Source organism: Cucurbitaria berberidis, assembly GCF_010015615.1.
Source record: "Cucurbitaria berberidis CBS 394.84 unplaced genomic scaffold K460scaffold_2, whole genome shotgun sequence".
Taxonomy (NCBI): Eukaryota; Fungi; Ascomycota; class Dothideomycetes; order Pleosporales; family Cucurbitariaceae; genus Cucurbitaria; species Cucurbitaria berberidis.
The window spans coordinates 3,266,399-3,291,229 of NW_024468936.1; the positions used below are offsets into that span (position 1 = coordinate 3,266,399).

The following is a 24,831-nucleotide window of genomic DNA, read 5'->3' on the forward strand; positions in this document are numbered from 1 at the left end:
TCTATGTGCCAGATTCACATGTTTCGTGCATTTCAAAAACTAAGATAGAACTTACGTAGTTGTCTATCTATTAGCATCTAATAAGTACTGTTTGCTCTAATGATCCCATTCTCCTTGAGCTTCCATTGTGCCAGTACGGATCTGGAAGCGCGGTAGTGTCTCTCTAGCCCTTTACAGATTGCCCTGGCCACAGGCTCGACCTCATTGGGATCGACTCCAACCGAAATCCGCATATATGGGTCCTCGTTCCGGATGAACGGGGTCGATGGCCAAATGCGAGTAACAGAGAAGCCCAAGCCACCGCCCTTTGTCATTGCAATGCCCTCCTCCTCTGCAGCTCTCAGGACCACGCTCGTAAATGTATCCAAACTTGGCCGTTTATTCATCTTATCCCCAAAGAGCCTGATGGTGACCACGTTTCCCCCATGGCCCCAGCCCATCTTGCGCCAATGGGTCGGAAAGTTGAACTCGGCAATGGTCGAACTCTTCTTGTCCAAAAGATGATAGAGCTTCTCCGCGTTGGTCGTCAACGAGTGCATTCGCGACTGATGAATATCATAGTTGATGGGTGGCAAGACATTCGCCTGACGTGAATATAGCGTCGTTCCAGTGACCTGGCGGATGAGGCCGAGGGTCTCATGGAAAATATCTGGGTAGACGAGGAATCCACACATAACAATGTCCATACCCATCTGGATGTACTTGTGGGCACTCTCATAGTAGAGGACCTTTGGGTGGCCGGGCTTATCAAACCAGTCGTACAACGGCATTCCACCCGATATCAGTGTCCCGTCGATGACTAGAAACCGGTCCTCCCAACCTTCTCTACCTGACAAGATCTGCGCAAATCGCCGTATGTCAGTAGTCTCCAAACCGATTGTGTTGGCCATGGGGTCGAGGTAGACGACTTTGGCGTTGTGCTTTTCCGCCGTCGCGATAATGTCCTCGGCCTCAAATGTGTTTGAGCTGACAACTTTCACATGCGAAACCAGCCGCAAGTGTTCAAAACACTCGAAATACAGATACGGAGAGGTGACAATTGTATCGCCCGCCGTAAGAACCTTGCTCATCAAGAATTGTTGCAGCACTGTGAAAGCCGCAACGCCGCTGGATGTCAACAATAGCTTGAGCGGCAGCTTTTCATTGCCCAGCCCCAGAGCCCGGAGAGTTCGCGCCTCAGATTCTCGTACGTCGGGCGCTCCGTAGCGGTCATAATTGAGGCCATCTGACTGGTGGTAAGAAGGGTCAAACCACCACACAGTCTGAGATTGGTCGTACGCGGGACTGGCGCGCTCGAAAAACGACCCTAAACAAGACTGAAGCTGAATCAGGGCGCGGTAACGCTCTTCCATCTGCCAGGGGACGAGGGCGAATGCCGACAAGGCCGACGGTGCTTGAATCTGACCATGGCCCAGGTTCTGAGTAATAGCCAGCTGCATCTCTAGTTCCGAAGTGAGATGCTCCAGTCGCCTGTACATCTGCAAGAAGATGTCGATGCACCAATCATCAGTGCGAGCGGATATCTCCTTTTCGATACGGGCCCGTTCATCGAAGCGCTGTTTGATCGTAGCCGTTGTCGCCTTGAGGTGGGATAGCAGAAGAGACCATGTCTCGACTATGGATAGCCTGGGTGTTTCATATGACTTCATATCTGTGCGTCGCGACAGTTGCCCATTAGGGTTGGCGACTACGATGGGATATGATGGGGCCATTGAGACCACCATTGAGACGGGTGACGGCAGATGTGCGAAGGAGCCCTAACCTAGACACTGCTGTTTTCAGTTTGAGCGTGCTAGTACTGAAATCAGAAGGGGGCCCATAGAAATCACGAGTGACATGGTAAAGCATAGCCAAGATGAGGACTGCCTGTGATTCTTATATCCGAGTTTCTTGCATACTAGTAGGGAGTTATTACGCCACCAGGGTGAACGCACACATTCTCGACCGATTAATGTGCTGAGATAATTAGTTATCTTCCTTCTCCTCTTACTAGCGGTTTACGAGTATGCACCATACAAAAATTGTGGGGTGAACAAGGGAGTGAAGGGGTCAGCCTGCAGGATCCCAACCGACCTTCCACAACAAGTAAGTAGAGGTGCTCGAAGTTAACGTAAATAAATACGAAGGACCTACAACGCGGCTACGTATTGATAGGAGCTCGCGGTACTGGGATTCTCGAAGCTGACAGGGCTCGTTCCCAATTTATCCAGCGAGTCAAAAAGCCAAGTATAAAACCCAGTATAACATTCTGTTTGGGGCGATCAACCCTCCGTCATATATGAGGATGAACACCTTATCCTCACAGCTTCGATGACCGTAGTTTGGACTCGATACATTGTCAAATCACCATGCCTCTCCTTAACGGGCACAAAACCCCTCGTCGCGGACCGCACATTTTGAATGTCCTCCAACGCCGTTATAATGCTCAATTTTACGAGTCAATTGCCGCCATCATGGCGCTGCGCAATACATACTTACAGAATAGATTTATCTTCATTCGGGGAGACGACATGATCCCGATTCTGAAAGGTCTCGGTGCCAGAGAAGACGATTTCGAGTTCGTCCAGCAGATCAGTGACCTCACCGGACCCGACCCAACCCTCGAATATCGCTCGGTGACTTACGGGCGGTACTGCATCGACCCCGAGACACGCAGCATACAGCGGCTCGAGACACAGCCGTACACCCTAACGGTGCAGGAGGACTACAAGCGCCACGACTCTGGGATCCCCAGGATGTTCGACGAGACCCCAACAGACATGCAAGGCAACACAGTCGTACAGGCTCTAATGCTCTTCAAAGCACTTGTCTTCCAGGGTGTCCCTGTCACACCCCGTGACCACCTAGACTATTCCTCTCCTGCTTGGATATGCACCATGTTCAACGCGCGTACGCACACTTCGAAGAACCATGGCATCTTCGGTGAACCGGCACTCGAAGGTGTCCACTCGGATGGGTCCGACCACACTATGACGGTATTTCTGGGTAGTAAGAACATGCGTGCCGATAGCGCGGTTACATTCATGCACGACAACGAGGAGACGACTGGGGTGCAGGTATGGGAGACAAACCCTACCCTTATCCGGGCCCGCGTGCACCACCAGCACTTTTTGGACACTCTGGTCTTTGTGGATCATGACTTCAAGCACAGCGTTACTTCAGTGCACCAAATGGATGCGGCGCAGCCCGCAAGTAGGGATATGTTAGTTGTGTTTACTCGGCGGCCGAAGATCGAGGGGCATGTGTCAGGTTATGCGGATACTATGGAGCTCCACAGTACAGAACCATTCCATTTGCCTATGTGGCTGCCTTGATAGCGCGACTTCGAATAGGACCAATAGCCTGCTGTTAATCCAGTTAAGGATAACATGAAACTGTACGACATGATCCACAGATGCAAAGCACACTACTAGTATTTTTAGAAGCATGTAAGCAAGAAATCATGGTCGAAATATGCTTGATCTGTTTAGTCGACTTGCAGATTGAGGTAACTAGTCTCAATGATAAGTTGTGGCACTGAATGGATGGAACAAAAGTACTTCAAATCCAACACATTGAATTATGTTTTCCAGAAAATCACAAGTTTCTTTTAATAGAGATTGACTAGAGTAGTTCATAACTTACTTGGTCTATTGCGGCCTTTAGTAAACGGGTCTATCCATGCTGGGCCCTCCCGGAGAACTGCCGAGTTACTGCGCTTGGCACAGTTTGTCAGCACGAAGGAAGATCATCAGAGAATATGCATTGGGTATGCAGCAATCTTAGGTGAATACTGGCGCCAAGTAGCGATGTATTTACCTTCCGTATTAGGTCATTCAGCGAATAGATAAGGGGCGCTTCGGCTCAGTAAATCCTATGACATCCAGCGTAAGTAGTGTTGCACTGCAACGTATACAAATCTGGGAAGAGTGGGGCACACACCAATACAGCATAATGATCCTCTGCAATTTCCATTAACAAAGTAGCCTGAATGTCAGTTTCCATCTACGGCACGCAGGAACTCCGAGGCATACAAGGTTCGGTAGGTGTATATTTGATGTAGGGTCTCCGATCAAGGAGGTAGCGCAGTACTACGCTGCACGTTTAAGTAGGGATTAAGTCACGTGACGAACCCTAGCTTATCGATTGGCTGTGGTCAGACCCACCTGGGCAACCTACATGAGATATACACCCATCAAACTTTGTACGCGGCCGCCGTGATGCGCGAGGACCGTGCGGCTGACGCGCCAGTATAGAAAAGATCTGTATAAGTTATGATTGCTGGTGAAATTAGTGGAGCGATGAATGATCCTAGAGGATCAACTCGCATGGAGCTACGGTTGATCGAGGAGGTAGCAAGAAATGACATGAGAGAGAAATTTGTGGGCGTATGCTTACGTGCCTAACGCTCGTTCCTTTTCCTGAGAATTTTCGACTTCTCGTGGCAGTGGCTCGGCGTTCAAAATGACAAATAAAAGTGATAGTGTGATAGATGCCGATGGTATAATAACAAAAAGACAATACAGGGCTTATTACGCTTTGTTGCATCGGGCCGATTAACCTGGTCTTGGGGTCTGTCTACGACTTACCTTGATTTGATACGTTGTATCATATACCAAACGATTGCATGATATTATGTCGATCCTACCATTACCTCTCAACTTCAGTCGGCCGGATTTTATCCTAGAACCATTCATATAACGTGAGAGCATTCCCGGACGACCGACGAGATGTTCTACGGTGTTTCGGCGTGGGTCCATGCAACTACAGGGACTCCATCGTTCTGATTATTCTGGTTTTTTTGGCGGTGGAGGGAACGAACTTTACAATTTGAGCTGACTGACTCGACAGAAGTCTGGCCTATGCGGAGGGGAGATTGATTCTAGGCCGGGCCGTGTAGAAAACATGTGATAAGTGAAACTCGCAAAACTATATGATAGACCAAAAGTATGTGACGGGATGAGACGTGAGATGGAGCTTTACGGGAAGTTGCGCCATGGATGACGTTTCTGCGGGGCGCGGCGGGGCGGGGCACTCCGTTCTGGTACTATGGGGAAACGGTACCGGTACGTAACTCCCTGCCGTGCTCGCTTAACGGTATTGTATGTACAAGACGACTTTTTTCAGCTGCTTTACAGGGTCTATTAATTGCAAGCAGTACTACGGTTAGTAGATGATCCTTCGCGTTGTTACACAACAACACCTAGGCCCCTCTACACCGCTTCCTCTCCACCTTCTCTCTTTGGACACCGGAGCAATGCTTGCCGAGGTTGCGGCGGTGTTATCTTTTAGAATAGCATGTCAGAATATAAGTGGGCACTCAGGAGCGATAATCTATGCCGATAGGCAGGGGTTGTCGTACGCGTGTTGGACCACATGCGGAGTAAGGCAACGTCAAACGCATAGCAACTTAGTTCCACTCATCCAGGACCTTCGCACATACTGCGCAGATATTCTTACTCCTTCAAGCTGGCTATGCCCTAGATGCAATGCCTCTGTCGACTCCCACATGGCTTTGAGAATCTATTGTAATACTACAGTTGTCAATTCGTACACTCCTGCTGCTGCACCAGATACCAATCACATACTCTTTACCTCAAAAAGTGATTATGCCTAGCGTTGATGAATTCCAGCTTCACCCCTTGGGTTGGGAGAATGACCCAAAGGAGGAGCGATTCAAGCTCTCGACCCTCGACTACTTGTCGACAACAACCTATAACAACATGGCTTTCTTTTTCAAGCTAAACGACACCGAGAAGACGTTAGTGCTAGATTATGCCCTTTGTCTAGAAAAAGAAGATTCGCTAACTGCTCTGACAGCAAAACTACAGCGATACTTAAGGAAGGTCTAGAGCGGACTCTCAGCCAGGTTAGACACCTTGTTGGGACTATCGAGAGTGACAATGATGGCCACCACTCAATAGTCAGGAAGAGAAGCAGTACTGTCCAATTTGTGGTCCAGCATCTTGACTCCCTCGAGGACAAGTTTCCATCTTTTGCTGAGATTGCAGAAGCTCACTTCCTCTCGCCTATACTTGGCGATATCAATGTCTTGAGCAATAGTCCTATGACTGCCGGCAACAAGCCAGAAGCACACCCTGATAACAGCCCTGCAATCACATCATTCAAAGCCAACTTTATCCCTGGAGGTCTTATCCTTAATGTGCACATCCACCACTACAGTAATGGCATTATGGGATTCACGTCCTTTGTCAAACAGCTCGCAGAGAACTGTTACGCTATTGCAAATACGACCGCGTACCCCTCCTTCGACCCGAAGTGCCTTGATCGCAGCCTCTTTGGCTCCCTCGGGTTCGACAGGCCATCGACCTCCAAAGAGCCACAGGTTGAAGCCCATCCTCGGCCCGCCCGCAACTCGGATCACAGGCAGTCACAGTCGCTAATGTTTCATTTACGCAAGAGTAGAGCTGCTGAGCTGAAAAAGGCTGCGTCGCCTACTGATGGGTCCTGGATCTCTACATATAATGCTGTGTGCGCCATAATGTGGCGCGTCCTCTCCAGGATCCGCGAGCCTCTCTATAATCCTGGTCTGGATAACAAGCCGATCTGGGCAGAAGGCGTCAGCATATCCAAGCTATTTATCAACCCTCCGATACCTGCCCGTATGCAGGGCAACATGCAAATCGACATCATATCGACTACGTCTACTGTATCGCAACTAACTCTAGCTGAGATTATCTCAGACGCGCCTTTATCCAAGCTAGCAAGCTATACACGTCAAATGACTAATAGTGTTACTTCCGATATGCTGCAAGGCATGCTACAGAAATTTGCGCCTGTGCGTAACAAGCAGGATCTATCAATCAACGTCGATTCCTTCCCGCCTATGTCCATCTTACTCACCGACTGGCGGGATGCTAATATCTGCTCGTTCGATTTTGGCTTCGCTGAGCCGACTGCCTACCGGCACTTGTTTGGCGGGGTGCCTCTGTGCCTGGCTCTTGTCTACCCACCGCATAAGGGTCCAGCTGGGGATGACGAGGGGATGGAAATACAGTTTACGTTTGAGACAGAGCTTGTGCAGCAGCTGTTAAACGACCCAGAGTGGAGCAAGTATTTTGAATTCAGGGGTGTTGATGCGTGGCAGGAAGGAAGCTTGAGTAATCATAGATCTAAACTATGATGGTATGGTGATTTCGGGTTCCTTTTGAGATAGCCTTGGAGAGTTGCTGAGTGTTACATAAATCTGGTGCAAGTTAACTCTTTGCCCAAAACTCTACCATTAGTCTCATTTTCACTCCAATCCCCCGCGAATTTTGATCTGATTAGCCCAAGTTCCACAAGATGAAATGAAAATATCGAGATTTGAGACTTCAGTAGGCACTCTTCAATCGCTGGGATATACATTATATAAGGGTGAATTCCTGCAGAGCTACACCGGCGGCGCGCAAAGTCTCCGGTAACACTTCGATCAGAGAAGAATCTTCCGGGTGGTTTTCCACTTTGATACCCATCTCCATCAGTATCTCGGCTGGTTCTGTTTTGAGCGTTTGCGTTTTTGGATCATATAATACATATTCCGACGGCCCTTCAAGCGGCTTCACAGGTCTGTAATGACTCGGTAGCTTGCTACCGTATATGGCTTCACCCATCATAAGCCCTGGAGAATGGCAGACACCCATCACCTGCCAAGTTGGACTCAATCCCGCCTCAAGAGATGGTCGTAGTACCACAGGAAATCTGCAGCCCAGTAAAACACAGACAATGTCCCCTGGTTCGGTACCAGCTGGCGCAAACCCGATATACTGGTTCGATCCCTGGAAGAAGCGCCTTCCGAACATATTTGACTCGCAATTTTCTAAGAAGATTTCAACAGGTAAAGTTTTTGAGTCCCTGAGCTCGTTCCACGTTCCGCTCGTTGACCAGACTAGATCCAAAATTTCCATACACTCTTCGAGCTTTGGTTTGCCTACTTGTGGAGGCATATAGGATTCAAAGAAGACATCCCCAACCAGGGCATGGCAGTACTTTTGGATGCAGCTTAGACTTGATTCGTTTTGAGCAGCTAAGGCCTCCACTGATGGTCTTAGCTTTCTCAATCCCCGGAGCAGATCATAATACTGCCCATCATACTCGTCCATATCGATTTCAGTAACACATTCAATTTGACTCGCCATAACTCCGGGAACACGTATTGAATTGCCGCCGTCCATGGTAGCTTGAGCAGAAATCCAGCCACATGCACTCCACTTTGACATAAGTTTATCTTTGTATTTTAGGCGAGACGACCAGTCCGGAACCCAGCTAGGGATATCCAAAATCTTAGATGAGAGTTCGCAGGTTTCGAGTAACTCCAAACTGTGACGTCCAGTCACCACACGACGGAAGACATCTACGTATAGCTCTTCTACTGATCGCGCATAATCCGATTCTATGCCGAGCCGTTGATCCTTGTTCTTCAACAGGCTTAGAGTGGCATAAATCATATCGCGGGGATCTTGACATTGCGCATCGCGCAAGTCGATTCTCAGGTAAGAGAAGGATAGATAACCTTTGATGGTGGCACATACATCGAATGCGGCATTGGTTTTTTTTTTCAAGTCCGCGAAACGTGTTCCCCCCATAGCTGAAACAAAAAATCCTTTCCATCGGAGGCAGAACACGGCCCTTTGGAAGTCTTTCCAGGTTATTTCCTCCTGCCCACATTGGATCACAGCGTGAGTCGCAAGTGAAATTTCCTGCCGAATCCAAGTTCGCGAGAAGTAAGGTCGCTCCAACAACGCGCAAACAGGCTGCAGTTCGCCTAATTGGTATGGAAGGCGAATGTCCGGGTTACCCCATGTGAAATCGCTGCTTTGTTCCGAGGGGCGCATGGTATAACTGTCATAGTCTACATCAACATGGCAAGCCCAGTACCTCATAATCTCAAGCGCGTAATTGCTGTTGTTTTCTTCGGGACCGAGCCAGGCTATCACACTCCGAGCCAGCGAGAATATTCTGCCCATCATGCCCACCTGTGAGCCCTTCTCTACCTTATTTGATTGGTTGATGCAGAGTGCATCTATCCAGACCAAGCGAGACTCATGGCGATGTCGAAGGTGTCTGAGTGCAACATCTAGATTTCGGGTAATGGGGATAAAGCCCTGGTCCAATAGCTGCGATTGGACAAGAACTTGTACGGTGTTATCTTTCGAGCCCCAGACGTATGATAAGGCTTCATATCTGCATGAATGCCACTGTAAAGAAATTAGGTGAAACATCTTACTTCATAGCCAGGTTCAAGACTTACTGATGGAAATGAGGGGAGGGTATTACTGAGTCGTCCTATGCGAAAAGATATGCGAAGCTCATCATCGTACGCTCCCGGCAGAATTTGAGCGACTCGGATTTCATCTTTAGGATCTGAAAGTACCTCATACTGGTATGACATAACGTGAATACTTCTTTAGCAACAAGCAATGAAATAATCGCGTAGATCTGATGCAGGAGAGGATTGTTTGCTGATAGTTTTTATCAGCTTGAGGTTGATCATCTCGAGGTTGACCAGCTAGAGGTTGTGGTGGGGCTGGCTCACCGGTCGTACATTCAGTCTAGCGTCATGTACGATGATGAGATGCCACCTAGCCAAGGATATGGCAACAGCTCTTTCCCCAATGTCACGTGTACGGCCTTCAGCCCTGGGTTTCTTTTATCGGGAAAAAAGTGTAAAATCACTATCCGCGTCCCATTGGATGTAAGTTGTTGAACAAATGATTTCATTCCCATGAATCTACGGATGTAACGTTGAAGCCTTGATACTCCAGACAGATAGCTATGACGCCATCTAAGAAAGAGAAACGATGCCAATCCCGTGTCTAGCTAATCAAGAAAAAGCCTTTGAACCTGTTATCCGAAGTCCAGAATCTCAGACGCCTGTATCCAAGCCTTGATTTGCTGCGGAAGACAACTCTCAACTAGCAAGACTTCCACCCGTCGATGATGCATCGAGTATCGCGCACGAACTCACGGTTCCACCACTGAGGGAAGACGTCCACCATCTCGTTGCCCAGACCATCAATGGCACGATCGACATTTTCGCGAGTCTCGCAGCAACGGAAGTTGCTGTACTGGCTGTGGTAGTTGAAGATGCGAACATGCATGTAGTTCCGCTGGTTGTTACCCGTCGGAGGCAAGTTCACCTGTGTTCAGTGTTAGAATTATTCCATTAAGGGGCATAGTAAGTGAGGTAACATCTTGTTGTAGACCGGGTAGGATTGGGTTAAATTGGAAAGGGGTACTCTAGACTTACGCGGACCTTGTCTCCAACATTACAGGCCTTGCGATTGCCAAGAGAGAAGCAGTTGGACGGGCCGATAATGGCTTGATCCTTAGTCAGAGCCTCGAGCGTGCCGGCGATGCTGCCGATGAGGAGTCGGCGGATCTGGTCGTTCTCCCACTCGCCCCAGATGTCATGAATCGTGGTTTCGCCTGCACATCGAGTTAGAAGCATGCATCGTAAAGCGGAAGAAAACGCAAAGTCTTAGGAACCAGTGTGCATCTAGATGTTTGACTTACACTGGCCATTGCCGAAGGGCGGGTTGATGAGACACTGAGTAGGGAAACCTAGGCCCTTTGGATCGCGGCACGAACCCCACTTATTGCCACCCCAACGATCTTTCGAGTTGTCGGGACAGTAGCGGTCGAGCTGGGACCAGACAGTCTCATAGAGTTCCTTCTCGATGACCCAGCCTACAGTCTGTTGGGTCACACCAATCCAGACTTGTACCGTGGAGTAGTCGTGGTACTCGTATGAAGGGTCGTAGCCAGCACCTTTGACAGGAGTTAGTAGTGCTATGAGATGAATCAGAGTGGAGTAAATAGACAAAGGACTTACTAGCGGTCGTGTTCATGGGAACGGTGACGTTGAGAGGGACAAATTCGATGTCTGAGACACCATCCTCGGGGGTGGGAGCTGCGCCAACGAGGATGGCGAGGCCGAGAACCAGGCCAATGCAGAAGTTGAAGAGCTTCATGTTGAGAATGCAGATAGAATCTTGGTTGGTAGCTTGAATTGAGGGTAGGTTGATCTAGTTGAGGAAGTGAGGTGGGGAATTGGAAAAAGAACCAGCGTGAGAGGGATTATATGCACCATGGGGGGCATTAGTTTGTCTGGTGGGCCAAAGCTCTGGAAGCTGCAGCATGATAAGCCCGAGCTCAGAATGTGCAATTAACCAGCTTTCACACGGTGGTTGCGCGGGGGGGAAGAGTCAGGGCGGCCCTAGGGAAAGGATTTTGTTTGAGCGAGTGAAACACTGGTTAAGCGATGTCAAGTCGACAAAGAACATATCGGTAGCCGATTCTAACAACAAGAATACTCGAGGGCATGTGAACACACAGCTTGCTGTTAGATTGATATCCTCGAGTTTCAAGCTAGTATTAATGAGATAAGATCAATATATAATTTACGCGCTGCAACATCGACTTAACATTTCACATGCCTGCTAATGTAACTGTACAACTTAACACCTTGCTTATACAAAATAAAGATATTACAAAGAAGCAATCGAGAAGTTGAAATAGCAAGTCAAGCTTATAATTTAACACAATAGTGCCCACCAACCTTCTCGCGGCAACCTTCTCTGCTGGATAACGATCAAGAGCAATATATACAAGCTAAATGCTACTATCTACAGCGCAATGCCTGGCCTTAATCCTGTTCAACCTACTCACTCTTTTCTGTACCACCCTTATCCCTTTCACTGAGGGTCTCGCATCCACCATGGTATGCAAAAGTCCCGGGCTGTGTAATCACGACAGTCGGGAACAATGATATCATGTGACGTCGATACATTTTCAATATCGGGCTATAAGCAGTGGTAAAGACCGGGAGTATACCAGGAACTAAAGATATGTAATATATAATCCAGATGAATAGAAAGTGAAGGTTCAGATGGTGAGGTGGTTTAGACACATGAGGGGCCGGCATCGATGTGGATGAGCTTTTTATTGTTCTCGAGCTGTATACGGCGCATTACCTTATGTTTATTAGATATAGTGTATGCACATTGTGGCCGCATTTCTGATGTAATATGTAGTATACAACGAAGAATTTGTAACCTGCGTCAAAGTGAAAGATTGGCATGGACTTGCGTCTACTAGCCAAGCTCTGCGTGCCCTCGATAAGAGCGATGTCTGACCCCCGTACTAGCGCAATTTAGGTAAAAGTCCGTTATTTTGAAGGAGGTGTCCTAGATAAATTCCAGTTCATCACCGTCTTTTGTCTGATTAATCTCCTTCTTACACCTGCTGGAACAACTAATATGAGAAAGCAGCAGACTCATCTAAAATCTATCGAATATTACCCTAATACTTGACTTTGTAGCACTTGCAAAGTTCAGCATTGTTTCACACTCCCTTTCCCTTTCCAAGCGCCCATTCTCCCACAACCCTTTGGATGACTGCATCGAATACGCTACCTACATCATACTTCTTGAATTTCTTACTCATCTCCACTACCCTCCACTTATAACCTACATCCTCTAGCACCTTGCTCACACCCTCTCTGATCTTCTCAACACCTGGCGTCCTGTTACCTAGATTGATGCCCACTCCTGTCACGTGGACAACATTGTTGGTTATAACCTTATCTTGGCCATCGCCCGCCACAACCACCGGGATGCCGAGGTCCAGGGCTGTCATTACAGCACCGTAGCCGCCGTTGTTGACCAGTACATCGACCTAAAACTTCATCAGCACGCGTGAGTGAAGGATAGGGGAGGGGACTTACAAACGGTAAGAGAAGACTGTAGGGTACGAATTTCGCTGCTCGAGCGTTGGCAGGAAGGTTAAGGCCGGGTACGTCTTCAGGCTCTACAACGACAGTACTAACGATGACTAGGATGTCATCTCGATCCTTGAGGGCCTCCAGCGTTGGGAAAAGGAGATCGTCCCATTGGGTCTCAAGAGTTCCCTGGCTAATAGCCACGACCTTTCTGCCTTTGCTCTTCGCTTCCTCCACTTCAACCCACCAGGCTGGAAGCTCCGGTTTCTTATCAGACTGTTTTGAATCTCTCAAGGCACCAAAGTAGTGAGCATTTTTTCTCAGATCACTTCTTGGAAATTCAAAGTCCGGGACGCCCATAGTCATGAGATGGTCTGGTGACCCGCCCATCGCTTGATGCATTGAGGGGAGATTGTCTTGTACGACACCCAGTTCGCGAAACTTCGCCCACATGTATAAATCCATCTCCCGAGTTCGGTAGTCCTGGTGGAGATCCTGGTACGCTTTCCGATGGATAGCCTTTGCATCTGGTCCGGTTTCGGGAAGCTTGTTGATATGGAAAGGATACGTATCGTTCGAATTTATGGACAGTGGATGACAGCTAATTGCAAAGGTGACATCTGGTTTGATGCCAGGGGCGCCGAGGAGAATTGGCAAATGGCCGAGGATTGGCAGATCGTAGAACGAAATCAAGGGCTTGCTGTTTCCGAACCGGTCCCTAAATCCTTTGAAGACGTTTTGAAGAGTTTCGTGCATGTTTGGCATGCCATCTACAAGTACAGCTTTCTGTATGGAAACTTGAGCCTCCTCACTGCCTGGTGGAAACGATGCGAATGTCTTGTAATCTTCCTCAGAAAGCTTATCCGGTTGCCCAAGTTGGGGGTAGTAAGTGATGTTTGGGTGTAGGCTGGAGGCTTCTTTTTGGAGGATACGACCAGTAATGAGGGTGATCGGGTATCCAAGCTGTGCTAGGATGACAGCGACTTTCGCAATCTTCTCGAAGTGGGACCAGTGCGTGATGGCAGAAATGATGAGGGGGGTTTCTGATCGAGCCAACGCGGTCGGCACTACCCTACCCTAGATTCCGTTTGCGTCTTACTGATGTAGGGCAATGCATCCTACAGGCCACTTAGAGTTCCCGGAGAGAACAGTTGCAGAGCAAGAAGGGCGATAAGGGGAATGAGCCCCGCCGAAAGAACTCGCTGAAGGACGCCCATTGTGAATACCGGCAATGTGCGGAACGGAAAGCTTTTTTTGTACCGTGCTCGCTATTTTATATAAGACAGGCGCCCCATTCGTACGAATACAGACAAAGGTTCGAGACTTGGCGAAGCCGGTGGCCTGTCAGATTTGCTTGGTGTCATCGCGATTGGATTGGCTCATACCGTCATACGACTAGCTAGCGCTGACATGTAAAGATGAGAAGAGTGATAGTACCAAATTATTACCACGCTTGAGTGGAGAGACAGAAAAGTAACCGATGGGACGCGCTTCCATTATGGAGTGTTGAGTTTGGTGTAGACCATTGGACGTTGTCCCGAATCTCACCAAAGAGTAGCTCGGGCTTCTAGCTTGTTACGTGCTAGCTCGTTTTGTTTCTGTGAATTATATTTGATAAGGAACATTGGGTAGCGTCCCGCCTCGCTCAACAAGGTTCGAGGGAGTCGCTAGCATGTAAATTCTCTGCTTTAGTGTGACTAACTACCTTTGGTGGTTGCGAGTGAGAAGCGGGTAGATCACGTGTGCACGCGATACAGGCGCCTACACGAGAATCCACAGACAGGGTTTAGACTCAAATTATTACTATCACAGCCCGACAACCTCAACCACCACATGAAAAACACGCAATGCCGGAACCTTCGTTTATTATTGTCGACGATGTCGCGACCACGATTGCGATCCGCGATTCAAGTCGCCTCTTGCTCGATCACCTACATAAGGCGCTTGCGCGTAATCAGGCAGCCACACCTGATCCACGCTCTCTCATACAGCCGCAGCAGGCGAGCCGACTACTATCCCTGCCGACGGAGCTCCGATTGATGATCTGCAAATACATGACTCTCTCACCTGCCTCTGCCGATAGCCTTGCGTGGAAGGGTGCGTACTTTGCTTGCCGACAGTTACAGAATGACATGCGCGCCGAGCTCAAGCCAGAGCAAGATCTTGCTAAATACATCGCGAGCAATCATGCATCATGGCAGCCGGATATCACGGTCGGCCTCAGACATCCGCAGCTCAACCTTATCCGCGATATTGCCGTCCACACACCTATACCCGGGCATGGGTATGATATTGAAAGGTTCTGGAGCAAGACAATGTCGTCTCTCTACGCGCTCTATCTCAACCACCTCCAGGTTATCCTCACAGGCTGCCACTTCTACCGACTTCCCTACTACGATCTCAAGTCGTGGCGCTCGCACCTCTTTATCGATTACGTCGGCAAAGGCAAAGTTCATTGCAAGAAAGTTACATTTACGATTGATGAGTTAGCGAATGAGATGAATGGAAGGAAGATGTGTACGCGGATTGCGAACGTCATTCCGGGAACCAAGATCCTTTATCTAATGGAGATTGTGCAGGACGGGGTGGGCCGGCAGACAGAGCGGGTATATTCGAGTGAAGTAAGGTTCAGGCCCCTTCCTCTTCGCAACTAAAATTTGGGAACAGGGCGAGTGATGGTTTTGATCATCGCTCTATAGTTCCCGATTTGCGCCTTTGCATGGGATAGGTGAACTTGGGATGTGATACACAAATAAATTCCCTCATTATTATGGGACAAGGGAGTACTGGCGGAAACTTCCTCAATCACATTTCGCTACTGGTTTCTACCCATTACATATCACACTCAATATCTCCTAACATACTAGCAATGCCTCTGCTCTTCGTCCGCTGTTCTCGCCAGAGTCCTCTCGCACCATTTGGTCTCACAGTTGTAATCGTATCGGTCTTGTTCCCTTGGTGTGATTGCGATTCCCATCCTAGCGAGGGTCCAATCCAAAACTTCCTCGCACATATCCGTCGGTGGTTTCTTTTCCACCGCCAGCAGTACACTCTTCTGTTTATGTTGACGAGCCCAGGGTTGTATGGCAAATTGTATCCACTTCAAATTATCGCGGGGACATATAACCTCGCTACATGAATCCGCGTTTCAGAACTCATTCATGTAATGTGTGGCCGAATAAGAGTCGACGGAAAGAGCTTTGTGGGGTTTCAGCTTTTGAGTATCAATACACTCTTGAATGAGGGTTGTGCACTTCTTGAATGTCATTCGCTCAGACCGGCAATCGCGGCCCCTCTCTTCCTCGTGTTCCCGGTGGAGAATTATCGACGCGTAGGACAACAGCGAGCTGGACGTGAGCTGGGTCCACCGGTCATTGGCTGGAGGCCTCTAATCTCGGAGGTCAGCCTCGATGAATACGCATAACAACCCACCCTCATTGGTCAACGGCGCGCATACCCAGTACCATTCCCTCATCAAGGAGAAAGTGTCTCTCTCAACAAACCCATTTCGCTAGACCTGAGCTAGGTAGTCTTCCGAACGATACAGTCGTGAATCGTATCCCTCAACCGCCTAATATAGCGTAGCGTGCCCCAATAGGGAATCCCTCTGACTCACTTATGGAAATTGATGATGATAGCGGATATATATCACTTTCTGCGGCAATAAGTCAGCAGTAAATGCCACAGCACATTCATCTGACACGAGACCATCCATTTCGTTTCACTCGTTCCAAATGGCATTTTATACCCGAACACAATGTATTAATTGATTATGACTATGTGAGTTCTCTAGTGAAATGACAATGTTGCTAGGGTACGTTGCTAGGGCACGTTGTGACGTCACTGTGTGGTAACATATTGGAGTGCATCGCGCACATATAAGCGCTTCCTTCTACCCTCACACCTCTACCAAATCTCCCCGCATACCATTTTAACATTCCACCACTACGGCCTCAACCATTCTCTCGACAACGTAGAGAAATGTCTGATCAACATTCTCTCCGTACTGAACCGTCGAAGCGCAAAGCTTGGCAAGCTTGGTCTTCCCAGCCCTATTTCAAGCGTGGAAATGCCGCTTCTACGGCCGCTCCCTCACTAACCCTACCGCCAAATTCGCTTCTTGGTCTTCCCTCAGAGTTGCGACTGATGATCTACGCCGAAGTTGCCGGCAACGATGATCCCGTCATCGAGTTCCAGCCTCTTCTGCGCATTTGCAAGCTCATCAAACATGAAGTTTCGAGTGACTTGGTGAGGTGTGCAACGCAATATCTGCAAGAGGTCGAGAGCAACGTCAACAATGGCACCCAAGCGCGATTCAAAATAGCGAAGCCTCGCAAACTGGACGCGATTAGCTCCATCGACCTAATTCTACCTCTTTCAGTCTTCATGAAGGACCCCGCCCCGGCTCTATTCAGGCATAGACATGTGGATTCCACGTACACGGCAGTCTTAGATCAACTAAGCACAATTCGCCGTAGGCATCTCACCATCAAACTGGACGATGACCGGGAAATCACCTCTACTCATACTGCGCACAAGTTTCATACAGACGCAGTTACATGGCTTTGCTTCTACCTTCTACGAAACGGCCTATTTGAGCGATTCCAACCGTTAGAGACAACAATCACGTGGGGCGTATCTCCCTTTACCTCAAAATTAACGAGTGGTATCGGGATGAGTTCAGAGTTCCTGCAAAAGAATGCTATTGCTTCTCCTCATTTTCGGTACGGAGAGCGCTCATTGACTTGGTGTGTCAAAGGCTCAGAGGAAAGTGACACAGAGTAAAGAAACGGGGTTTCTTGTTTCAGCGTGTTTTGAGAATATGACTGAACTGTCTGGAAATTCTAGCTGCAACTTCTCTGACCATTGGACGCCAAAGTAGAGTCAAGGCATAGACTCTGAGGAGTTGAACTGGGTGCTCTTCGCGCTGCCAAACAAATGACTCGCTGTGTGAAGAGTATTTGTAGAGATAGAAATGAATTAAGACTATTGAAATCATTACCAGGAAGGATGACAGCCGTTCACGGATTGCTTGGAAATACAAGTTCCTGGCTTAGACAATGTCCCTTTGCCCATTGGTTGTACTATTAAATCATCGCTCTAGACGGGCGAATCACAATGATTACGTAGTAACGCACACAGAGTTTTAGAACTCGACCATATTTCATATTTTGCAACCTTCCTTTTCTTTGTGCTCCTGTTCTTCTCTCGTCCGTACTGGGAACGTATGCAACATTGTGCATGTCCTTATTTCGAAGGATTTCCCCTTCCACTTTGTCACAGTGAACCAAAAGTGCGATGGAACTGGTATCGAGAGCTATTCATGGGGACTGGCTAAGATTCTACGACTTCTACAACAAAAGGACGTGGGTCAAGAAGGTTCAAATTCAGACGATAGGTTTCCTGGACCTACCCATCGAGCTACGATTGCTGGTATATCGCTACATGTATCCTTCAAATGGCTACCCAATGGACCAATATTACGGCATCCTTTTGTCCTGCTCCGCCATCTACCTCGAAGCTTCCGAGGAAATACTCAGCATTGCAAGGAAAGACTTCGCCCACCTAGAAAGAAAATGGTTACACGAATTTGGCATAGTTATAGACCCGATGATACCAGCAAAGATCGGATTTCTCAGCAACACTAGAGTACTAGTCACACCGCCATTCACCGGCAGAGATTCCAGCTGCACAAGCTTTATTCTGAACGAAAGACATATTCAATCTTTCACCTTCGCGGTATTCGACGGTCAATTACCGCTCAGCTGGCATATCCCCTCTTACATGGGAATCGCCGGCTCACATGGCAACGCTTCACGAATCTACAATTACTTATTGGTGATCTGTTCAAGAATTGTCGACCTCATACTCGATGAGTCTGCGCGCGAATTTTTGAGAGAAAATATAAGAAAGAGTCAGGACATGTGCGGCAAACGAGATATCTCCGTTCAATGGCGCAACCACAGATACAAGTGGGTGCTTGGTCGGGTTGTGGTGGCTTCTTTGCTTTTCAAGTCAAACTTCTCAACCATTCCTCCGCGTTGGGTGGTAGAGGAAACGGTGCTGAACGGGCGGGTTGTCGACATAACACTGACGGCAAGGCAAGGAAGCAACAGACCAGCCTGCTGATGACTCCTGTGCGGGCAACTCTACGATGTGTAGGGGCTCTCTCGCGGAAAGATGGGGACAAGAAGGGACTTGTGTTCCTGGTTGGGATAGCGGAAAGGATCACTTCGTTGACTCGATGTTAAGCAATGTAGACACAGGGAAAGTTGTTAAGATTTTAGCTTTAATTACATTCTAGAATGCCAAGTTTTACGACTGCTGTAGCAATATCCAGCAAACTCATAGTGCCGAAAGAATGAGGTAGCCACTTGCCGATAGTATGGGAAGCCACGCTCTAAACCTCCATTTAGCGATCAGAGAGATGGAGCTGGAGATAAGGGAGCAGTGCGTCGGGTCCAAATCATCTGATCAGGCATCGCGATAGCGGGGCCTACGGTTTCGGGGAGCTCGACGCTCTCATCCGCCTGTAACAATTCGATCTCTATAGTAGGTTTCATCTCCCACTCATCAGACATACCGTAAGCATAAGCCCAGACAGCGATCAGGTCCCGCCTTTCCTTTTCCAAGGTGTACATAGTGGACCAGTTGAACACGACTCGCTTGACGTGAACTGCGTGTACTGTATTCCTGCGACCGGGTACAGAGTGGTCATGCTGTGCCAAGTTACCATAGACGAGAAGCGACCCTAAGTCAACGGTCGGACCATATACATCTGGTTCCCAAATGAGGCTTCGACCGGCCATTTTCTCATCCATATAGAAACAGATAGTAAGGGTGCGGAGTCTGAATGCCAGAAGCGGGGCCAATATGTCCCAGCATCGGTCAAACTCATCGGGAGACGTATCCTCGGCATCGTGGAAGTAGCTGATAGGAAGTTCTATGGTGACCTCTGCATTGTCGTATGCCGAACCCTGCTGGCTAATTCGAAGCGGAGCGATGCCATCAACAGTCCACTTAGCCTGTAATTCCGACAACATGGTGTTGAGTTCAACATGAAAGGCTTTGGGTAGCTCGTGGAATAACTCGAGGTAAAGCTGCTTGCATGTGAGAAATGCACCGGCCCAAGCGCAGGTATCGGTCGTAAAGCCTTCGAGAACCTCGTGGTAGATTATGCAGCGCAGCTCTGCAGGCAAGACTTTGAGAAAGTTGAACTTATCCATATTTGGATGTGATACTAGTGTCAACTTTTCGTTGGTGATTGAGGCGTGATCTGGTGAGGCGTTACTTGTTGATGTTCTAAATCGTGGTTAGAACAGAAGAATTTGAACGGGATATAACTTAATAACCACTGGGGCTCCTGCCAGGCCGGTGCTTAGCACAATGAACAACTTGGACATTCCCAGCTTTGGGCCACAATGTATCAAAGAAACCCTGTAACTACGTCGGTGAACAATGCCTAACATCTCCGAGCCCATCGTACGGAGCGAAGGGCTTGAACAGATAAGAGGGCTGCTCTAAAAGCGGGAGCGGACTTTTCAAAAGTGCATAATAACATGAGTTCCATTGGTGATTTAAAATTGGTGGTAGCTGTGATGGCATGTTCCTTCACCATGTAGTGCCATCTACCTTCAGCAGTTCGACAATGAGCAACGAGTACATCCCTTTTAAGTGTCAGTACTGCCGTGTGGTAGCATCCAATTACAAATATTGGGTTATATTGAGTTAAGAACCATACATGAGAGGACCTGGGCTGGTTGCAATACACATTACTCTTCCTCTTAGCGTATTAATAATAACACGCAAGATCGGCGAACTGGTGTAGCAGTACAACACCCTCGAGTCTAGACATAATCACACAGCCTGTCACGCGTCGAGGGCAAGAGCCAATTAAGTGAAACTAATTCAAAGAGTATGTACATTCAAAGAAATCAAGTTACCAATGGTAGCCGCGACGAGTAGCTTGAAACTCCCGAAACTCCCAAAACCCATCCAGTCATAATAACTTCATACCCATGAGCAGTGCCGCAACACTGCTATCTTATCCACGAACACCGCTGACCTCCTTCAATAATCCCGAAACCTCCTCCACAACATCTTCAATGTCCATCCCAGCATCAACAGGGAACACGTCCGTCTCCATGACCCCCGGCTCCTCGCGAATAGCCAACTGACTGTCCACCATAACCTCTTTCATGTAATGACTGCCCCTCTCCTTCATGCGGCGCACCAACTCTTCCTTCTCGACTTGAAGATCCACGAACACGACTTGGATGTCGTCACGTCCCTCCTCCAGCTGCCTGAATCGGTCGCGATACGCTGATTTGAGCGCGGAACACGAGACGAAGACATTATCGTAATTCTGGTTGATGACGGTGTCAAGTGCGCGCTCCTTGAGGCGATCGAGCCACGGTGCGCGAACTGAGTCATCGAGTGGTGTACCGTTTGCCATGAGCGTCACGGCATCAGAGGTGTGCAGTTCGTCGCCTTCGATAAAGGGTGCCTTGAAGGTCGCACTGAGCTTCTTGGCGATGGTAGATTTACCGCTACCGCAAGGTCCAGCGAGGACGATGACTTGCTTCTTCTGTTGCGCTGGTGTGTCCGAAAGCTTCTGTTGCCATGAACTGGCCTGGAACTGGTCCACGAAAGTCTTGACGAAAGTCGAGTCAAGTACGGGTGCATTATCCAAAGCAGGAGAGAATAATCGTGCGACACTAGTTTCGTATGTCCTTGATGGGGAGAATGTGTCTTTGTCGTACTTGGAAGCGAAGAACTCGGTTAGCTTCTTTGGCGGGTTGGCCTCGGCGGTATCAGTCGACTCGCGCAGCCTTCTCACCCACTCCTTTGGCTCGACTTCATCGAAGTTCAAGCCAGCTTGTCGAAGAGCGGGAAGCAGATCATCCATCCAGGAGAATGTCTTCGCGTTCGTAACATTGGCCACAATGGAGCCGGCGTCACTGAGGGAGATTTCCATCACGGCCTTTGCGATGACATCAACTGGCGTCCAGCTCGGCGACTCGACCAACTTCGGTAGCGCACCGATGGTGACTGCAGATTGCATAATGAGCGGAATGGCTTCGGTAGCATTCCACACGCCGTGAACAGTGTCCGCAACAATCTGGCCTACACGCAGTACCCTGGCTTTGACACCAGTCTTCTTGGCAGCTGCCATGCAGACGTTCTCAGCAACACACTTGCTCTGAGCATAGCCCATGCCTTGCGCCCAGTCTAGCTCTGCCAGTGCCTCGGGTGTGTGCATGTCAGGGCACCTCGCGACGGTACTAACGGAGGAGCAGAAGTCGAAAGATGCAGGTTCAGCCGATGGTACCGCTAGGCAAAGATCTATCAGGTGACGTACGCCAGCGATGCAGTCCCTTTCGAAAGACGAAAGTTTCAGGTTGAAATTGACGCTCCATGCGCAATGGATAACAGTCGCTAGGTTCTTTGCGACAACCGCATGTGTCTGACTGTTGAGTCCGAGGTATGGATCCGAAAGATTAGCAGCAAGAGCATGGATCTTTCGGCGTCCTGCGAGCGACAAGGAGTGGTAGATCTTGCGTGTCAAGAGAGATTGGCGGACACGTCGAGTAGCGTCCTTGTTGTCCTTGGCCCTTACGAGGCAGTAAACTGTCTCAACATCCGGTCGCGCTACCAGCTGTGCAAGTACATGTGCACCAAGTGATCCAGTTGCGCCTGTGAGAGCAACATCCTGTCGTCTGGCGGGCTTGAAGTCACTGTACTTCTCGATGAGGTCCTGCATCTGTGTAGCGACAGACGTCTGCTCCTCCTCTTGCCCCGTGCGAAGAGCCAAAAGATGTGCGCTCAGTGAGGCGATGGATGGATACTCAAAGACGACGTTTTGACCGAGCTTGTTACCGCCAATATCCACAGTCTTCAAGATCTCCGTGCGGATCAGAATGGATTGAAGAGAGTCGAGACCAAGAGAAAAAAGGTCCGCTGTCTTATCAATGTCGCTGGCTTCCGGTAAAGACTTTGTTAAAGTCTTGCGCACGAATACTTCCAGATCATCAAGAGACATTGCTTGAAGATCGCCACTTGCGGTTGCAGCTCGATCATAAGCTCCCTCGATCTCGGTAGTAAATTGTTTGTAGAATGCCTGACGGATGACACTGCCTTTGTCGGTTCGTGGAAACTGGCAATCATGCGGAAGGATATGGATCATATCGCGCAATATCCTTGCATACGCCTCAGCGACTTTGTTTGCCTCATCGATTACCGGCCATATTTGGTCAATGATCTCATCTTCTGAAAGATCTCGAACAGCCGGGCTTGGAACAACCAGAATACCGAGGTAGGGTCGGCCCGCTCCAAAGACTACGGTCTCGGTGACCGCCTTGTGCGACCGAATTTTGCCCTCCATCATGACGGGATTGAATTTCTCGCCATTGACCAGGGCAATTGTGTCGTCCAGTCGTGCGATATACTTCCAGGCCTTTTCGATTGTCGGGTGGGGCTCGAACAAATCCTTTGTTGCATAGCTGCCATCAGGTTGATTGGATGCGACCTTGGCTGGCCATCCGTCCAAGATGATGCACTCGTAAAGGTTGGGTCCGCGTGAGACCCATCGAAGGAAGGGTGAGAGTTTTGGCGATTCTCGGACATAGTTCCAGGCCTTATCACCTGCAGGTCGGAATGAAGTCATGAGTTGACCTACTTCGGTACTGTCGCGATATTAGCCAAAGTCTAATGGGAAGGGAAAGTGTACTCACGCTCCGTAGTGACCAACGAGGTTCACACCATTCTCTACGAGCAAGTCACCCAGAGTATCGGGACATGCGCTACCACCATACATGACAATCTTCAGCTGCCTTAGCAATTCGATGCCTTCCTCGGTCTCTGCGAGCAATTTCAATGCATAAGGGACGCCATAGAAGATTTCGAAGTTGTGCTTCCTCAAGATCGTGGCGAGATATGGTTGTGTGAGCGGTAGGTCCGCGTTGTAGATGTGAATGGACTTGCCGCTGTAGATGGCGCGGAAGAAGTTACAGATACCATGATTGTGATACAGCGGGAGGGTAATGAAGGCTTTCATATCCATGCTGATGGCGTAGTTGGCGATGGTGCTCTTCTGCGGCTGATAAATCGGCTTCGGTAGACCCGTCGAACCTGGATAAGTTAGCTAGAGGACAATTTATTTTTAGAAGAGAAGACGTACCACTGGAGTGAATAATGTAGATGTTGTTAGTTGCTTCGATTGCAGGATCGAGTTGGTAGTCCATACGGGTATCCGCATGAACCTCGATTGGGAAGTCATAGCTGCTGCTCCCCGTAATCTCATTGACCTGCAGTGTTGGCAAGTTCGAGCGAACGTCGTTTGCGAATTGAAGGAGCTTCGGATCTGCTAACAAATATGTGGCCCCAGTCGTTTCCACTAGTGACTCAACAGCCAACTGAGAAATCCTTGTTGATAAGAACAGTACAGTGTGGCCAAGTTTTGTCAGAGCAAGCAGCGTGACCAAGTAGTCGAAGTTACTCGGGCCGAGGAGTGCAACTGTCGTAGGCTTCGTTTCCGAGCTGGCTCTCGTAGGAATGAAGGCTTGATAGTGACGTGCGACGCGGTATGCGAACACATCGAGCTGTTGCATCGAGTAGTCGACGAACTCGACGCCTGAGCTAGGATATGATACGATTGTGGCATGAGGATAACTGCGTGCGCGGTGCCGTACCAGCGCGTCGACTGTCTGTATTGAGGAATCATCCGGTCGGTGTGTGTCTTGCGCTACACTTTGGATAGTAGGCTGTGGTATTGGCTGGGAGAGAGGACCGGGTATGGCGATCTGTGCGGGCGCCATGCTTTCGGTGGGGACTCGTGAGGAGTAGAACAAAATGACTTGGGGAAGTGAGATGATTGCAACGAGAGCGAAGATGCTGCAATTGAGTGCTGGATGAACACCCCGCGACGCATGTTCCTTTAGTATTGAATCTATCGTGGAAAAGATCAGATGTCCGGAGTAACCTAGCCGTGAGGAGGTTCCGCGAAGGCGATGGCGGTAGGATCTCCGGTGCTCTGCATATCCGCTTCCGGCCAAGGAAAGCCGGATATTCCGCTGATTTGCGAGGCACTATTATCCGGCCAAACTAGGGCACGTACTTTTCCGAACTGAGCT

General features: G+C 49.0%; 11 protein-coding genes across 11 annotated transcripts; 5 read left to right on the forward strand and 6 right to left on the reverse strand.

Moving 5' to 3' along the window:
• Positions 1-61: 61 nt before the first annotated feature.
• K460DRAFT_308118 (PLP-dependent transferase) lies at positions 62-1,613 on the reverse strand. Its single transcript, XM_040930094.1, has one exon. It carries the CDS (start codon positions 1,476-1,478, stop codon positions 78-80), a length of 1,401 nt encoding a protein of 466 aa, XP_040790726.1. The 5' UTR covers positions 1,479-1,613; the 3' UTR covers positions 62-77.
• Positions 1,614-2,453: 840 nt separating this feature from the next.
• On the forward strand, positions 2,454-3,314 carry K460DRAFT_333922 (uncharacterized protein; the record flags this gene model as incomplete). Its single annotated transcript, XM_040930894.1, has 1 exon — positions 2,454-3,314. The coding sequence occupies one exon, from the start codon at positions 2,454-2,456 to the stop codon at positions 3,312-3,314; it is 861 nt and encodes a 286-aa protein (XP_040790727.1).
• A 2,254-nt stretch (positions 3,315-5,568) lies between these two features.
• Positions 5,569-7,158, forward strand: K460DRAFT_308124 (uncharacterized protein). Its single transcript, XM_040930095.1, has 2 exons — positions 5,569-5,740; positions 5,800-7,158. Exons 1-2 carry the CDS (start codon positions 5,589-5,591, stop codon positions 7,121-7,123), a joined length of 1,476 nt encoding a protein of 491 aa, XP_040790728.1. The 5' UTR covers positions 5,569-5,588; the 3' UTR covers positions 7,124-7,158.
• Positions 7,159-7,346: 188 nt separating this feature from the next.
• Positions 7,347-9,200, reverse strand: K460DRAFT_276211 (HET-domain-containing protein; the record flags this gene model as incomplete). The annotated part of the gene is made up of 1 exon (XM_040928094.1): positions 7,347-9,200. One exon carries the CDS (start codon positions 9,198-9,200, stop codon positions 7,347-7,349), a length of 1,854 nt encoding a protein of 617 aa, XP_040790729.1.
• A 693-nt stretch (positions 9,201-9,893) lies between these two features.
• K460DRAFT_353185 (uncharacterized protein) lies at positions 9,894-10,952 on the reverse strand (the record flags this gene model as incomplete). Its single annotated transcript, XM_040931696.1, has 4 exons — positions 9,894-10,118; positions 10,229-10,407; positions 10,495-10,749; positions 10,814-10,952. 4 exons carry the CDS (start codon positions 10,950-10,952, stop codon positions 9,894-9,896), a joined length of 798 nt encoding a protein of 265 aa, XP_040790730.1.
• Positions 10,953-12,324: 1,372 nt separating this feature from the next.
• Positions 12,325-13,917, reverse strand: K460DRAFT_403464 (glycosyltransferase family 1 protein; the record flags this gene model as incomplete). Its single annotated transcript, XM_040936632.1, has 3 exons — positions 12,325-12,657; positions 12,707-13,772; positions 13,823-13,917. 3 exons carry the CDS (start codon positions 13,915-13,917, stop codon positions 12,325-12,327), a joined length of 1,494 nt encoding a protein of 497 aa, XP_040790731.1.
• Positions 13,918-14,547: 630 nt separating this feature from the next.
• K460DRAFT_353187 (uncharacterized protein) lies at positions 14,548-15,354 on the forward strand (the record flags this gene model as incomplete). The annotated part of the gene is made up of 1 exon (XM_040931697.1): positions 14,548-15,354. The coding sequence occupies one exon, from the start codon at positions 14,548-14,550 to the stop codon at positions 15,352-15,354; it is 807 nt and encodes a 268-aa protein (XP_040790732.1).
• A 1,327-nt stretch (positions 15,355-16,681) lies between these two features.
• K460DRAFT_353188 (uncharacterized protein) lies at positions 16,682-17,485 on the forward strand (the record flags this gene model as incomplete). The annotated part of the gene is made up of 1 exon (XM_040931698.1): positions 16,682-17,485. The coding sequence occupies one exon, from the start codon at positions 16,682-16,684 to the stop codon at positions 17,483-17,485; it is 804 nt and encodes a 267-aa protein (XP_040790733.1).
• Positions 17,486-17,998: 513 nt separating this feature from the next.
• K460DRAFT_403467 (uncharacterized protein) lies at positions 17,999-18,829 on the forward strand (the record flags this gene model as incomplete). Its single annotated transcript, XM_040936633.1, has 1 exon — positions 17,999-18,829. One exon carries the CDS (start codon positions 17,999-18,001, stop codon positions 18,827-18,829), a length of 831 nt encoding a protein of 276 aa, XP_040790734.1.
• Positions 18,830-19,119: 290 nt separating this feature from the next.
• Positions 19,120-19,926, reverse strand: K460DRAFT_353189 (uncharacterized protein; the record flags this gene model as incomplete). The annotated part of the gene is made up of 1 exon (XM_040931699.1): positions 19,120-19,926. The coding sequence occupies one exon, from the start codon at positions 19,924-19,926 to the stop codon at positions 19,120-19,122; it is 807 nt and encodes a 268-aa protein (XP_040790735.1).
• A 655-nt stretch (positions 19,927-20,581) lies between these two features.
• Positions 20,582-24,818, reverse strand: K460DRAFT_333928 (male sterility protein). Its single transcript, XM_040930895.1, has 3 exons — positions 23,880-24,818; positions 23,434-23,830; positions 20,582-23,385 (listed from the first exon to the last, which is right to left on the reverse strand). Exons 1-3 carry the CDS (start codon positions 24,514-24,516, stop codon positions 20,745-20,747), a joined length of 3,675 nt encoding a protein of 1,224 aa, XP_040790736.1. The 5' UTR covers positions 24,517-24,818; the 3' UTR covers positions 20,582-20,744.
• Between the last annotated feature and the right edge of the window lie 13 nt (positions 24,819-24,831).

Bases quoted from the DNA above. Each gene is read 5' to 3' on its own strand.
- K460DRAFT_308118 (XM_040930094.1), bottom strand. From the start codon at position 1,478: ATGTACAGGCGACTGGAGCATCTCACTTCGGAACTAGAGATGCAGCTG.
- K460DRAFT_308124 (XM_040930095.1), top strand. From the start codon at position 5,589: ATGCCTAGCGTTGATGAATTCCAGCTTCACCCCTTGGGTTGGGAGAAT. The intron at 5,741-5,799 runs GTTAGTGCTAGA...CTGCTCTGACAG, and splicing joins CTAAACGACACCGAGAAGAC to CAAAACTACAGCGATACTTA.
- K460DRAFT_333928 (XM_040930895.1), bottom strand. From the start codon at position 24,516: ATGGCGCCCGCACAGATCGCCATACCCGGTCCTCTCTCCCAGCCAATA. The intron at 23,831-23,879 runs GTACGTCTTCTC...TAACTTATCCAG, and splicing joins CTACATTATTCACTCCAGTG to GTTCGACGGGTCTACCGAAG. The intron at 23,386-23,433 runs GTGAGTACACTT...ATATCGCGACAG, and splicing joins CTCGTTGGTCACTACGGAGC to TACCGAAGTAGGTCAACTCA.